Consider the following 16638-nt stretch of genomic DNA (forward strand, 5'->3'; position numbering starts at 1 on the left):
CTTGAGAAAACCGTAAACACTACACTGAAAGATTGGAGTTATAGGCTTAACGATGCGCTTTGGGCGTATAGAACGGCGTGCAAAACACCAATTGGTATGTTCCCATATCGGTTGGTTTATGGCAAAGCTTGTCATCTTCCGATTGAACTTGAACACAAGACATATTGGGCGATAAATATGTGCAACATGGATTATGACAATGTGGGGAAACAAAGGAAGCTACAACTCAATGAGCTAGAGGAGATACGTAATGATGCTTACGAGAGTTCTCGTATATACAAGGAAAAGACGAAGCTTTTCCATGACAAAATGATTTCTCGAAAGAATTTTGTTGTGGGACAAAAAGTTTTTTTATTTAATTCTCGTCTTAGCCTATTTCCTGGGAAGCTAAGGTCCGGATGGATTGGACTGTTTGTTGTTACTAATGTGTTCTCTTATGGTGTAGTTGAAATTTCTAGTCTTAGAGATGGAACAACTTTAAAGGTGAATGGACATAGATTGAAGCCATAATATGAAAACATTGCTTATGTGAACATGGAAGAGATTGAGCTTCATGATTTACTTCCTTTGGAGAAGTCGTTTGGAGAATGCTAAGTCGGGCTGAGGACATTAAACTAAGCGCTATCTAGGAGGCAACCCATCTGTTTTGTATCTCTATATATCCCTCTTGTTTTTAGTTTTCTTATTTTTGCATGTCATATCTTGCATTCCCATCTTATACTTTACAAAGTCCTTTATCTATAATGAATGTTTGATGAAACTATTTTCGTCAGAAAAAAAAATTCTGACTGCGCCAGTGTCACCAAAATAGCTCTCGAGACTTCATACGGAGTCAAATTTAAGTGGTTAACCCCAAATTTTAAATAGGACAGACTCACCTTTATTTTACAAAAAGAAAATCTGAATTCGAAGTCTGTTAAGTTGGAGCGATTGGCCTGGACATTTGAGTTTCGGTATTTTTCCAGAACTTTTTCAGATTGCATGTCAGTTAGTCCGGAGGCCATAAAACTCAGACTGTTTATCGAAACACTGTGCCCTTTTAACAACTTATATAAAAGACTTAGGAGAACAACTTTCGTTTAGGATGTTTTTCTTAGTTTCCTACCCATTGGTACAATTTTCGAGTTTTTCAGGGCTGTTATGTCAGAAATCAGAATTTTCGGTTTTGAACAATGAGGAGAATGTCGAGTTTAAGTGTGGTGGATCATTTAGTATCATACTATTTGCATATACACATAATAAATAATACTATTTGATTTCTTGAATTCTTGAGACTTAATCTTTTGGAGTTAATTATTGAGCTACTTAGGATGACACTTTAAACCTTTTTAAGGTTGAAACAGTTCTTACGGTTGTAGATTGAGTTCCACTTTATCGTTCTAAAATCCTTAAATATATACGTTCATAATTGAATGTGAAACTCAGCTATGGTAGTCATTTGAAAGAGTCATCCTCGCAATTAATTATTAATTACTGAATCACTTTCTTTTTATTTTTGCAGTTTTATGTTTCTCTAAAGTGATTTGGTGGGATCCTGATACTGCCGTGGATGTTGTAGCAAGGTGATAATTGGTTGAGTTTATATAAAATCCCCATAGATAATTGTCTTAGACTCATAAAAGAGTGAGACGGAAAAAAAAATAATTAAAAAATAATAAGGCTCCTCTTCATTTATCGACACTAATAAATGATAGGTCCGGAATTGCAGATTAATCATGTTGTCAATGAAACAAAAACCTATCATAATTATATAGCAAGTCAAAAAGACTATTGATGAGGTTCTTGAAACTTGGATAGCAGTATGTGTAAAACGTTGTCCCTGTCTCTGTCGCCTAAACAAGCGTGGAACGGAGGATCCAAGGCAACTATCGCATACTTGTTGAAAAGGAAACATGCGCTTAGAGTATCTAATCATGTGGTCAAGTTAAATGGGTGATTCTCTCAACTATTGGCTATAAATAAGAATCCTTTGACGACATTCATACAAGTATTGTGGGTAACATCTTTCACTTTAGTTAATATTTGCACACTTCACTTTTCTATTTCCATTTTCTTATCTATCCATGTGATTTCAGTATGCGAGTGTTGTGATAAACATTGCAACAAGTACGATGACTATCTTAGTAGAATTTTGCAATCAGGTTGAATGACATATGTAAGTAATTGCTTATGTGTGGTGATTGGAATGTTTGTGGGACATTTGGAGCTAAAGAACTTATGCAAGCTAATTATTTAGCTACTACTTTGTGTATATCCTTAGTGGTTCTTCCAAGGCGAGAAATTGGAGTAGTTTTTGTGGGTATACCTCTTGTAAGCCCTCACGAGACTACAACTCGTCCACTAGGGACACCTAGGGGTTTAAAGGCTTGCATGCTAAGTGTAACCGTTTTCTCTACGACATGGAGTTGTTGTATTTATGATTAGTTTTATTTAGTTTGCTTGAGGACTAGAAAAATCTAAGTGTAGGGGAATTTGATAAGTGCATAGTTCATATGATTTTAGTGTCCATTCCATACTTGCTTTAGCTATTATTCTTGCATATTTTCGTATTATTACTTTGGTTTTCTCTTATTTGTCTCTATTAGGTGAATCATCCAAAAAGGAGCTACAAAGTGCTGAAAATAGCTAAGAAGAGAAGTATTCCAAGTATCCAAGTGCCCAAGTCCAAGAGAAGTTGAAGAAGTGCGACGAAAAGGAGCAAAATGCTCAAAATCAAGAGACGGACCAAATACCAAGCTTAACTCATTCAAATTAAGGATTTCTCATCACCATATTGAAGATAATTGAAAGATAAAAAAATGCAAAAATAATGAGGTCATTCCGAGTTCGGACGAAGAAATTGTGGCCAAAACGAGTTTTTATCAAATACAGAAGAAGGTAAACTATGCATACGGGTATACATACTTGAATTCCGAAAATTTCTGCTGGATTTTGCAGTATGTGTACGGGTACGCATACTTAAAGTGCTTGAATACCTTATTTTTAGGTTATGAAGGCCTAAGGGCACGTTTGGAGTCGTTATTTCGTGTTTTCGGGTAGGGTTCTTGAACCGAACTAAATACGTGAAGACCAAGCAATGTAAACCTATAAAAAGGTATTAGGTTATGTAAAATGATATCATATCATTAAGTCACGAAATTGTAAAGCTTGGAGAGGATAAAATACACACAGAGCAAAAGCTAGGGTTTCAGAGCGATTCCTCTTTCGTAACGTTATCTCTTTACTTTTCTCATATGTATATCATGGATGTTTCTACATCCATGAGTATCTAAAAACCTATTGATTGAGGATGAATTCTAAGTTGTAAACAAAATTTGAGTTATTATATTAATATACTTTAAAGTTCTTCATATGATTATCGTTTGTTTATACGATATCGAATATTTATGATTGATTGATAGATTGTTTAGGTGGCCAACTAAATTGATTTGTTAATTTAATCTATTGCTAGTATTGAGTTAGGAGATAATTAATCGTCGAATAACCTTTACACAAGTATAAAACACAAGACCTTACAGAGGGATTCCGTAGAGCGATTAAAGTGGACCTTGAGCTAAGAGTCTAACTACTAGGATCAACCTATAAATTCACAAATGATAAAGCATTCGACCAACTTACACCTTGAGTGAGCTACTATAGGTGGTTAGGAGAATAGAATCTGGTATTGGAAAGCTTCCGTACTCGGTGATAAAAGGAATTTAGGGAACAACACTGAGCTAGCTGTTATTCCACGTTTGGTGATAATTTTATGATTAACGACAAGTAGGAAAGTATAATAACTCATTGACAGTTTATTAACGAAGAAGGATTCCTCGATCATACTTCTCTCTATTGATTACAATACAACTTTATTGGCTTTAATTATTTATTTTGTTCACAATATAAAACAAAACCCCCATTTGTGACACTTTGACAACTAAAACTCACTGCTCTTCGCGGGAACGATCCTTACTTCCATTATATTACCAGTTAATTGTGTGTAAATAAGATTATTAATTTGTTGAGCTTACGACACCCATCAGGAGGCCAAAAGGATACTAGGAAACACTCAGTCACAAGCGCAAGAACACATATTTAGACTAGATTAAGTGCATCATGTAATTGGCAACCATGGTTAGATAGTGTGTATGTTGTGGGAGAACAGTATGAATACGTACTACAAGTATCCAGAAGGAGAGTTGTGTTTTTTAACCTGGATGAAACACAAGAGTTACTTGTTACTTGGCTGGGAGATTCCAGAGGAATATTGCAAGTGAGATTGTTGTCCCAACAAATCCTCCAAATTTGCAATCAGTTAAGGACAGAGCGAATGTATATGTAGGCACCGGATATTATTCAGTCACTGAGGATCAATATAACATTTGGTGGAAGAAGAAGAGTATTGGAACTTATTTCACTGAGTCATACCATGCACAGAACGTCGATGAGATAACATTGGGTAGCTCAGTTGTTCCTTGCCATTTGTTTCCTAGTCATCCGCCTCCTGACATGATGTCGCAGACATATACTTATGGCACACAGAATGATCCCCTGTCACATCTGCCGGAGATAGACTTCAGTTTACCATTTTCCAATAAAGCCGGCGTAGCACGTCCAGTAGCAGTTCCAAGGGTTACTTGCCTGTATAACTTTCGGGGGATGAGTTTGACAGTGGCAAGTACATTTACATTTGTACTCATTTTTATTTTAAGTTTCTTGAATATTTAACTAAATTCTCTAATTTATACTTGTAGGAGGATTACATTAGGTTTATGGAATAACAATTTTCATTCGAGCTTGGAGCTCGTCAAGTCGTATGGACTGAGACATAAAAAATGGCTACAACTTAATGTTCCTCATCTTGCATATCTACATCTTCTTCAGTACCATCTATCCATTCCCAAATACCAAACAATCCGGAAGACCTTACATTGGGTGGTTCATATGCACAGTGGCCTTCAAACAATCCAGAAGAATATTACCATCCTAGGCGTGAAGATGGAGCTACTACATCACAAGATCAACAACAACATCACCAAAGAAATGAATTTACCGATGCGTTGTTGGATGAAAGCGAGACTAACATTGTTAATGATACTCAATTAGGATCCCAACAACCCCGTTTTTTCTTTTGATTGAATGAAATTACTTGTAGTGTTTATGAAACCACTTGTAGTGTTTATGAAAACATATGGAGTATTATTTCTTTTTTATGGAGTGTTATATTTTTATGGTGTGTTTTAAGTGCTAATATTTAATGGATTTTTATATGTTTATGGCGTGTGTTTTAAGTGTTTTATTTTTATGGAGTGTTATACAAGATTTTTGTTTCATTAGGTACATTATGCAAGGAGCTTTGAGAAGAATGTTGTTCTAGCAGTGGCTACACTTTTGGCGTCACAGAGGAGGCAAGAAATACATCAACCCGTCCCGAATAAAGTCAAGACCCATCAGAGGGTGCACAAAAAAGGTGTAGATATCAATGCCCGTATGATGCAACAATACTTCAACTTCAATTTTATGTATGGAACAAAGAAGTTCAAAGGTAGGTTTGCTTTGCCTCGTCCCCTTTTTCTGAGAATATTAGAGAAAGTTTGTGATTATGACCATGATTTTCGCTAAAAAACGGATGCTTGTGGTATTCCTGGTCATAATCCATATATGAAAATGGTTGACGTCATGAAATTTTTTGCCAAAGGTGTTGCACCCGATTCCTTAGATGATTACACCCAAATGGGAGCAACCACTATCTACTATGATGTTATGAAGTTTATGGATGCAATTATTTGGATTTATAATGGTCGATACATGCGTCAGCATACTTCTCAAGATACATAAAGGATTTTGGAAGAAAATGAAGCTCGAGGATTCCCGGGGATGCTTGATAGTGTCGATTGTTTTCACTGGGCATGGAGAGCATGTCCAGTGGATCAAGAAGGATACCACTGCGGCTATAAGACACATCCCTCGGTTGTTTTGCAAGCAGTAGCTTCATATGATAGACGGATTTGGCATTCCTATTTTGGATTGGGCGGGAAGAACAATGACTTTAATGTCTTGCATGCTCCGAGTTTGTTAGATACACAACTTAATGGTGTAGCACCTCCTTGTCATTATCAAATCAATGGCATGAACTACGACAAGCGGTATTACCTAGGAGATGGTGCATATCCTATTTATGGTTGCATCGTGCAAGGGTACAAACCCGCCTCAACCAGTAGAGAATCACTTTTCAATCAACACCAAGAATCCAAAAGGAAGGACATATAACGTGCATTTGGTGGTCTAAAAGGTAAGTTTGGCATTATGTTGAAACCTTATCGTTATTATAAAAAATCAAACATGAAGGCAATTATGAGGGGGTGATTGATAATGCACAATATGTGTGTTGAAATGGAATATCGCGATGAGGAATGAGGGAGGATCACGGGAGATGAACCTCAACCGCCAATTCAAGGAAACATAATGCTAGCTCCTCATATATTGTACAACCCTGCGCGTTGTGCGGAACTTCGCTTGGAACTCACTACACACATTTGGAACCGACATGGAGAAGGTTTGAGAGATGGTTATATTCCAAACATGGTGATGGATGATGCCTTGCCGGAAGTTCATGAGGGTACAACCGACGTGGATACCGATGAAGACCAATATGACAATAAAGGAGATGAAGCATTTTACGAGAATGGAGAGTAAATTTCATATTCACCAATTTATTTAACCATAATACTCCTTTTTTCATTCAAGCATGTTTTCATTAAGTAGACATTTTAATTAGTTCTTGTAATTACATTACACATTTAACTAGAACTTCATAATATTTCATTTAAGTACGTTTACAATTACATTACACATTTAACTAGAACTTCATAATATTTCTTCATGTATATACTTCAAATCATCTTCGAGCTCCACCAAATATCTCCAAAGCGGTGGTATGAATGAACGACATTCCTTGATCTGTTTGGTATAAAAGCATAGTATCTTCATGATTACCATTTGATGCCCTTAATGAAATGGCAAAAAACTTGCAATAACGCTTGATGCTTGCTAACCGACATTGTAGGATTCCTCGGCTTCTTCCATTAGCATTACCATTGGTTCTCACAAATTCTTCAAGAACTTGTTCCCAAAAATTATTTCGTGTTTGAGACATTTCTAAAGGATTTATGTCGCTAATTTTGCAAAAACTTCTCACCAAGTCATTGTCTTCGGCAATTGAGAATCCAACCAATCTGGCCATGCTTGAATTGAGAAGAAGAAAAGAGTGAAACTTCACAAGTTTGGGGTGGGGATTTTGAGTTCATGTGTTGAGTTTATATAGAGGATTTTGAGTTCATGTGTTGAGTTTTGGGCTGGAAATGTAGTTGTTAGATAAGCGCTAAACCAAACAGCGCTCTAGCGCTGAACAAGACAGCGCTTTGCCTAACAGCCGTAAGATGAGAAAATAGCAGTTATTTTCAACGGCTGGGAGGCTTAGCGCTGTACCGTTCGGCGCTGAGCGTTGTACCATTCAGCGCTGTCATATTTCAGCCGTTAGATCAAAAATGATCGTTAGATCTCAACGGTCCCGATTTACTAGACGTTTGAAATATCGACAACTATATTTTCAGGCAACAATATAAATAGAAAACTACTTCTCCTTCATCCCTCACACCAAAATCAATTGATTCTCTTCTTCATTGATTTTGTTCTTGTTCTTCTTCACCTATTTTGCTAATACAAAATTATGGCACACTTTACTACAAAAAAAGATGAAGCACTGATTTTAGGTTGGATTATAGCAAGCAACGATCCGATTAGAGGAAAAGATAAAAAAGGTAAAGAATTTTGGGCGAAGATTATTGAAGAGTTCATTAAAAGATTTCCTAATGGTGGAGAGAGGGGCAAAAAGTCATTGCAATCAAGGTGTAACACGTTGGGAACCGAATGTAGAAGATATGTTTCACACGTAAGACCCTACTTGCGAAACAAACGTATGGGAATGACAATCCCGGATTATCATTCCCAGTACTTCCACATATAAGGTACTTATGTTTCACACGTAAGTACCTTTGATTTTACCATTTCGGTCTCCTTATTTCTTTCTCTAAATTTTTTCTTTCTTTCATTCTCTAATACATTTTTTTTCTTTCTCTAGTACTATCATGGAAAACAAAATTATGAAGCAGAATTTAAGAAACTTTGGAAACATGAATCGGTTTTCCATCTCCTGAAGACCTATCAACCCGACTACAATCCAGAGGTTAATAATGATGATGGAGTTGGTACTTCCAGCCAACCTACTCAACAAACTCAACCTACTCAAGACAATGAAGCTGATACTTCCGCTACAGTAACTATGGATGAAGATTTGGAGGATATGACAATGTTTGGTAACTCATCATCTACTCATAATTCTGAAACCTCAGACATATCTCGTAGAAGACGTTATTTTGAACAAACAGATAATGTTAAAAGTGCAGGGAGAGATAATTCAAAGAAAAAGACTTGTGAGGCTAAAGCATCGCAGAGAGCAAATGACAAAATGGATTAGCTCGTCGAACTTCTTGAAAAATCGCAAGCACAAAGGGTTGCCAAGTATGAAACGGAGGAAGAGTACCTTAAGAATCACATGGAAAACTCTACAATCTTGGCACAAACACAACAAAGAGAAGCTGACTGGAAGATCCTACGCCAAAACATGAATGAAGTAGAGGATTGGGAGAAACTCCTCTACAAACTATGGAAGAACGAGATTTTGGTCCGTAATGGATTACCACCTATCTCCTAAAGTAGAATTTTAATTTCAATGCACTTTTTTAATTTTTAGAAGTAGAATTTCAATTTTAATGTACTTTTTTAATTTTTTGAAGTAAAATTTTAATTTCTTCAAAAAACATTGTAACCTTATTTTGCAATGTAATGAAAGAGTTCCTTAGTTTCGTAAATTTTAAAATATTGAAACAAACAACTATTGGAACAAATTGTCAAACATTTCCCAATTCAATATTTGAAAACATAGTCGTTGTGGTGTAAACTAAGTGTAGGAAAAACAGGAACATTTCAAAATTTGAAATTTGAAAAAAAAATAGTTGTTGGTGGTGTAGGAAAAGAAAAAGGTTAAGCGTTGTTTAGCTCAGTGCCACAGTGCAGCGCAGAACTGAACAACGCAAACTTTTGGCGCTGAATGGTTCAACGCAGATACCCTGGAATATTCTTCCAACGCTGAACCATTCAGCGAAAAGTGCTTTTTTCAGCGTTGAACCATTCAGCGTTTCAATCTCGCTGCTAATTCAACTGCGAGTAAATACTATGAGAGAAAATTAGTGTCAACGAATAGACAACACTTTTTTTTCTTGAACCGCAACACTTAACTGTTAATATAGCAGTTCAATCTAGCCCATGAAACCAAATCTTATTAGTTCGGGACCAAATCTCCTGGGAATGACGTATTTTTTGGGTGCAAATATCGACTCCCTTGAACAACCACTAAACGGAATTGCACATGCCAAACATGCTCATCACCGATTAATTTACATATTCACACGTACAACTTAGAACAACACAGAAAATTTGATACATGTGGAATAAGGGGCATATCAATAATTTCTCATGTGCATGCCCACTACCAAATTCGACAAAAACGGAAGGTCAGTTTTGTATTTCTCAACCAATTTAAAGGGTGTTAACGGAAATAACAATAAATTTTATTTATATTAACAGAGAAACAAAAAAATAAAGGAAAAAGAAAACATCATCATCATCATCATCATCATCATCAATCCACACAGAGAAAGAAGAAGAGGAGCGTTTTTTTGGACTTGTGGTTTTCCATCGCTTACACCAACCCCTCCTTCCATTTCTTCCGTTTTCGATCTCCAAACTCTGTAAGTTTTCAAGTTCTAATTTCATCATCATCGTTTTTCTAGATTATATTTAAGATCCCTAAAACAACATCTATGATTCTGTACCTGGTTTTTTGTAGAAAATTGCATGTTGGAATTGTGGAATTTAGGTTGTGTAATTTGATTCGTAGTTTTCAGATTTTGAAGGCGATCTATTGAATCTAGAGAACATAGTTTTTTGAATCTAGGGAAATTTTATTTAGGTTACAGTAATTGGCGATCTCTAGCTGAATGTTTAGGGATTTTAGGTTTTTGCATCTGTTGCCATTGATTGAAATTTACTGAAATTAGATGTTTTTGTCATCTCATGAAATTTCTGGAAGGATTATTAAGTAGTGTATGTTTAATGTGTTGTTGATTTATTAGCATGAGTTTCCAGGTGAATTGTGATTTTAGAGCGTTTTGTAATATGGATGGAAATGTTTATTTGTTTTGTTTGTGTTATTTGTTTTATATTAGGATAACCATGAGTGACGAAGGTGAAAAGGTATGTCCTCTCTGTACTGAAGAGATGGATTTGACTGATCAGCAATTGAGACCTTGCAGATGTGGTTACCAGGTATGAACAATTATAATCTTGCTTTCTTTCTAGTAGTTTCTTTTGGCGTGCCATGTTTTTAATTGTATCGGGTATCCTATTTTGACAACATAGATTGCCAGCCAAATCCTATTCCCTGAGATGTTCTTATGTAGCTGCTTTAAATTAACTACTCATTCCCTATATCTGTAGGTTTGTGTTTGGTGTTGGCATCACATTATGGAGATGGCAGAAAAGGATAATACAGAGGGACGTTGTCCTGCATGTCGAACACCGTATGACAAGGAGAAAATTGTAGGGACGGCAGCTAACTGTGAAAGGTTGTTGAAAATTCATGTTCGGTTCATTACTTGTCAGGATTATTTTTATTGCGAATCAAAGATCTCATTATGTGCTATTTATGCAATTTTATTACAGGTTGGTTGCTGAAATTAGTTCAGAGAGAAAAATCAAATCAAATAAAGCCAAGTCGAAAACTGATGGAAGAATGCGTCTCAGTACTGTTAGAGTGATTCAGCGGAACCTAGTGTATATAATAGGGATACCTTCAAATCTAGCAGACGAAGATGTGCGTATCTTAGTAACCCCATCTACATTTATTTTGGCATTTTGCTTCTTTCTACCTTTTCAGTTCTGTATTTCTTTTGCTGATTGATTTCTTTGGAAGCTTGTATATTATAAATGTGGCCATTGTTGCAGCTGCACGCATTTAGATTTTGGTGCCATAATGTCATATCCGCTTTACATTTCTTAAGTCAGTTTATTTTCCATCATAGTCAGATTGCTACTTAAATTTTAATGTCGTCAAGTAGTTTCATACATTTATCTGATCGTGGCATATGGTTTGGAGCAGGCTCTTCAACACAAGGAATATTTTGGCAAGTACGGGAAAGTTTTAAAGGTGTCCATATCTCGTACTGCTGGAGGGGCTATTCAACATTCTTCAAACAACACGTGTAGTGTGTAAGTTCATTAGTTGTAATGATGCATGATGTTCGCTCAGTCTTTAGTTTCATTACTCATAAAGTACAATAGTTTGGCCATCTTGTGTTTATGATTTAATTTCTTGTTATAGAAAGCTAACTCTGGATATGGATGGTTCATGTTTATGACTTAACTTTCTGTTATAAAAAGCTAACACTGGCTATGGATAGTTCACATGGCTTAGAAAACATTCTTACTGTGAGAAGTTGTAGCCTTTCTCAATTTTATCTTTTATATTTTCATGAGTTCATTCTTTAATAATGCAATTCCTCTTCCATGCTAATGATATAAATTAAAGTTATGGTTTATTTACTGCAGATTAGTATTTTCCTCTGCTAATTGGTTGTGGTCTGTACTCTGTTGACTTGTATATCTTACGTTTTGTACAGATATATTACATACTCGAAAGAGGAGGAAGCAGTGCGGTGCATTCAATCAGTGCATGGCTATACTTTAGACGGTAAACCATTGAGGTATGTGGTTTTTAATTTGAATACAGAGCAAGGTAACCGCACTTTGTCGTTATTATTACTGCTGATTGGACTTTATATTGCAGAGCATGCTTTGGAACCACGAAGTATTGTCATGCATGGCTGAGAAATATGGTATGAGTTATAGACTATCTCTGTTCGATGGTTTGGAATTTTCTTTTTTTTCAGAACTTGGTAGGAAATCTCTTTAAAGCTTCTGAAAAATTGTTTATTGTTTGCCAGTCTTGCAGCAATCCAGATTGTTTATATTTGCATGAAATTGGCACAGAAGAAGATAGTTTTAGTCAAGATAAGATAATATCGGCTTATACAAGGTACTGCAACTAATCTATGAACTCGCATTCTCCGTATCTCCCTTTTTAAATTCCTCATGTCTTGAAACAAATTTCATTGTTATTGGCTGTGGAACAGACTTAGTATCTGTTTTTTTTTTTTAATTTTTGAGATGGTGCCTGCTGGTCTATATCTCCTTACATGTTTTGGAGTCGTACTCACAAATGCGTGGAACACTCATTTTACTCATAGTGTTGCACCTCTTGGTTTATATTTTGATGATAATTTTCTTCTCGACATCAAGCCACGACCTTTTGAACATGACTAAATGCTTCTCATTTCTCTTCTTTGGATCATACTGCAATTAAAAAACAGGCAAGCTATTATTCTTTGAAGTGACAAAGTCTCAGATCTCATGATAGCTAGAGAAGAAATTTTGGAACCAACCAATATCACTCAATTTCACAGTTGCAAGATTTCCTTTTGTTGGACTTTGATGTTTTAATATATTATAGCGTGATAAACCCGTGTTACGCAATCACTTCATTCCTTTTGGCAGTTAAAAGATAAGAATTGGTTAGTCATGACATAAGCAGAGAAATGGTAGATTGATAGTATATTCTCCATTTGTTTGTGGTTCCGCTGTAGGTTTACTTTCTATGTTGTTTTTGTGATTCATATATTTGTTGTTTAGATTTGCTGCACATGTTTTTATTGATACAACTTGCTTTTAAAGGAGTAGAGCACAACAAATGACAGCTACTTCAAATAATTTGGATCGGCGTTCGGGGAGTATGTTACCTCCACCTTTTGATGATATCTGCATTGATGACACTGAGTCTTCGGAGAAACCAGTTCCCAGAAGTGTGCCAAATGTAAGTCATGTACTTCACACCTTCTTTTCAGAGTTAAGTTGTTTCTCTGGGTGGATTTTTGGTAAAAACTGAACATATACCAACTTGAAATACTGTTTATTGTATTACGTTAAAAATTATTTTTGATACACGCCCTTCATATTTGGTTATAACTAGTTTATTAACTGCCATCAGATTTCTGCACCTCAGCCACAGATTAAAACTTCTCCTCCTAATAGCAGCTCCGGTAGATCTCCTGTGCTCCCGGCTGCAGCTTCGTGGTATGACGTTCGCTCCTTTTTACTTCTTGGCATCTTCCATTTAATTTTTTGAGTTCCTATTGCTGAAAAAGTTTATCTTGCTTCTCAGGGGATTACGCGCTTTTAGTAGTCGGCATCCGGCTACAAGTTCATCTAGTTCGGATGGACTTGTGAACCAAAAACCTGATGGTTCGTTTTCCTCTATAGTTGCAAGCTCAACTCAGACATCTACGTTGCACAATGATGCGGGAAAAAGACCTGTAGTAAACGAAGAAAGTCAAGCATTGCGTCTCAATGATAGAGTGAAACCGTTAGAATCTTCCAAACAAAATACATTTAGGGATAGTAAAGCAACCGAACCAGATAGGAATGCAAAGGTTATGTGTATTGCAGCTCCTGCTTCAGCTAGTTCGGATAACCACATATCTAGTCGTCCAACATCTAGGCATAGTGAGATGGTAGTCACAACACCACCAGTGGAGAATCTGGAGTTCAGTGGTAATGAGATGGGAATTAAAATGCCACCAGAAGGTACATCGCCATGTAGAACAGCTTCTGATGCAGAAGATGAAAATGTCGCTGTGAATGGTACGGTGGACAATCTATGCTCTGGGTTGGCATCAATAGGCTTGGGTAATCATCTTGATGCCGAGACTGGTGATGCTCATGTACTTAGTGATAAAGTTCCCACTCAACAGTCATTTCGTTCGCATAAGGACCAGGGTATGCAGCAGTATCATTTGGAAGATATTAGTGATCATCCATCCTTGGTGCCCTCGAGGAAATTTATTACTCCAGATGGCGTGTCTTTTTCAACAGAACAAACCGGTTGGAGTACAGAGTTATCTTCATCACAAGTGATTCCAGAAGTGCGCAACCAAGTAAAAGAGGAAACGTCAGCTTTTGATGAGCAAAGTTTGAAGTTTCCAGAACCTACTCATCCTTTATATTCTTTTAACTCATCTAACAGTTTCAAAGCTTCAAATCATTATAGTGGTCATCCTTTTCAACTTGGTGACATGTGCAGTACGAGTAATTTAGGCAATACAGTCACGGGAACTGTACAGACGAAAGTTGACGAAATGTTGCCTCCATTTGAATATCGTAATTTCTTAGGATCCAGTGTTTTAAATCTGAACAAAGTGGTCAACTCCCCGGAACTGACAAACTCATTTGATTATTCCAATTTCCCTTCAAATATGGATGATCGCAAGTACAGGGGAAGGTTAAATAATGCTGTTGTTGGCGGCGGTGGTGGAAATGGCGCCGCAGATATGGGTGAGAGCAGCATCATCTCGAATATCTTGTCTATGGATGATGTATGGTCTGACTCATTGACTTCATCCCGTAATCTCGCCCAGTTGTTTAGTGACACCGACAGACAGAACGATTCTGTAAAGGCACAAAATAATAATGAATCCAGGTTTTCATTTGCAAGGCAGGAGGATGTTGGGTACCAAAGGTCGAGTGTTGAGCCTTCTTTTGGCAACATTGGGTCTATGGCAAATTTACACAGCAGCTTCCAGGGTCTTCCAGAAAACAGGGATCCATACTTGGACAGGCATCGTAATGGATTTTCCTCAAATTTTCCAGGGGAACCGGAAAGTTTTCTTAGCAGCCAGTTTTCTTTGCCATCTGATAGGCTCTCTGGTAAGTGAAACTCAAATCTTGTGCTTATGGCTTCTTCAATGCACCTGTATCTTTCCTACTCAATGTAATGATGCTGCAGTTACTCCCCTGCAAATGATCAAATTGCATTTATTTGACAATTTGATTTGTGACCTATCAATTTTTAGCAGATGTTTCATTATCATATTCTATGTTAACAGCTGCAAGAGGTCAAATATCTGCTCCTCCTGGATTTTCGCACCCAAGCAGACCTGCGCCTCCTGGGTTTTCTTCTCATGAGAGATTGGACCAAACATTCGACACTCTTTCAGGTTTGTTCGAACTCTTGCCTAGTTTTGATCAGTAGGTGTACCTTTGTCAAGTAACATCCTTTCTGTATCTTTTCAGGGCATCATTTGTTTGAAAACTCCTCCATGTTGAGGAATCAATATCCTCCACAGCCAACTAATAGTATTGACGATCCTGAGTTCATTGATCCCGCAATATTATTTGTTGGGAAAGGAAGAAGGCCGAATGGGATGAATAGTTTGAGTCGTGGTTTAGATATGAGGTCAACTTTCAATTCACAGCGTAGTGTAAGCCCTGAGGACTTCCGGCTTCAGCAGCTGTTAATGCAACAGTCCATCTCTACACATCAAAACTTGAGATACCCTGATCATATTGGTGATAGGTTTTCTCCTGTGACTGATGCTTACAACAGGACCCCTTCGAGGTTTCCGGAACAATCCCAAATCACTAATCCATTGCTGTTTAGCCAGTCGTCTTTCCATCAATCAAGAAATGGACATTATGATGGTTGGAATGAAGTTCAAAATGGAAATAGCAATGACTTTGCGATGGCTGAGCTTCTTAGAAATGAGAGACTGGGAGGAGGATTTTACAAGCAGCATTATCCTAGTTATGAAGATCTAAAATACCGTATGCCTAATTCGGGTGATATATATAACAACAGAGCCTTTGGGATGTGATTGATTGAACTTATGTGGAGCTAATTTTTGTGCATCTGCCTAGCTATGAGGCAAAGATTGCAGTAGGTGTAAACCACCACAATGTGCAGGGTCGGTCCTGGAAGCCAGTAAAAACCCACTTCAGGGCACAGGCCCAGTGGCGCAACAAAAAGCTGGAACAAAGTGCTTTATGAGCTCAGTTCTGTAGACTAGAACGTGGGTTCGACACCAACATGTCTGAGTGGTTGAAGGAAACCTTACCTGCCTTCTGGCTTCGAAGAGAAATTTGAAAAGATATGGTAAAATTGTTCGAGATTGGGTGAGGATAGATGAAGTTCAGTTACCGGACTAATCGTATGTTTCATATGTATAGGCACCTTTTACTTCTGATTCAGATTCGGTATGAATATCGGCGAATGTATATTTTCCACACAAGAAATGAAGTGTATGTCAATGACTGAACTGATGGTTGAGACAACTCCTTATGCCTGATGAAATTTTGTGCTTGATTCTGACATTTAGCATGCTTGTTGATTTGGATTCCAACCATCAGTTCAATTCAGACTGGAACTCTTGGTCATTACATTCTCAGTGGTGACTCTCAAGAGAAGTCACTCTCCACTATCCCAAGAACCATATCTTAATGACCCACAAGGATTTTCTGTGATCTGTTAAATGTGACCTACTGCAGAACTACAAACTAAAGAAGACAGACACACTGATTCTGTAAGCTACAAACAAAACAATGTCTCATTCATTCACAGTAGTACCAAAAAACTTCCTCTTCTTTACCACA

The 16638-nt window shown here is 37.1% G+C and overlaps 1 protein-coding gene across 3 annotated transcripts; it reads left to right on the plus strand.

Moving 5' to 3' along the window:
- Window positions 1–9720: 9720 nt before the first annotated feature.
- Window positions 9721–16359, plus strand: LOC113308874. 3 transcript variants are annotated; one of them, XM_026557322.1, is made up of 13 exons: window positions 9721–9848; window positions 10326–10425; window positions 10597–10724; window positions 10822–10972; window positions 11258–11367; window positions 11778–11861; window positions 11945–11993; window positions 12102–12193; window positions 12889–13027; window positions 13202–13287; window positions 13376–14916; window positions 15096–15206; window positions 15283–16359. In XM_026557322.1, the coding sequence occupies exons 2-13, from the start codon at window positions 10333–10335 to the stop codon at window positions 15861–15863; spliced, it is 3165 nt and encodes a 1054-aa protein (XP_026413107.1). In that variant the 5' UTR covers window positions 9721–9848; window positions 10326–10332; the 3' UTR covers window positions 15864–16359. The 3 variants fall into 3 exon arrangements, with proteins under 3 accessions (XP_026413107.1, XP_026413109.1, XP_026413108.1); XM_026557324.1 differs by having other exon boundaries at window positions 13217–13287; XM_026557323.1 differs by having other exon boundaries at window positions 12895–13027.
- The last annotated feature ends 279 nt before the right edge of the window (window positions 16360–16638 follow it).

The sequence above is a fragment of the Papaver somniferum genome, chromosome 9 (assembly GCF_003573695.1).
Source record: "Papaver somniferum cultivar HN1 chromosome 9, ASM357369v1, whole genome shotgun sequence".
Taxonomy (NCBI): domain Eukaryota; kingdom Viridiplantae; phylum Streptophyta; class Magnoliopsida; order Ranunculales; family Papaveraceae; genus Papaver; species Papaver somniferum.

Bases quoted from the DNA above. Each gene is read 5' to 3' on its own strand.
- LOC113308874 (XM_026557322.1), top strand. From the start codon at position 10,333: ATGAGTGACGAAGGTGAAAAGGTATGTCCTCTCTGTACTGAAGAGATG. The intron at 10,426-10,596 runs GTATGAACAATT...CTATATCTGTAG, and splicing joins CTTGCAGATGTGGTTACCAG to GTTTGTGTTTGGTGTTGGCA. The intron at 13,288-13,375 runs GTATGACGTTCG...CTTGCTTCTCAG, and splicing joins CTCCCGGCTGCAGCTTCGTG to GGGATTACGCGCTTTTAGTA.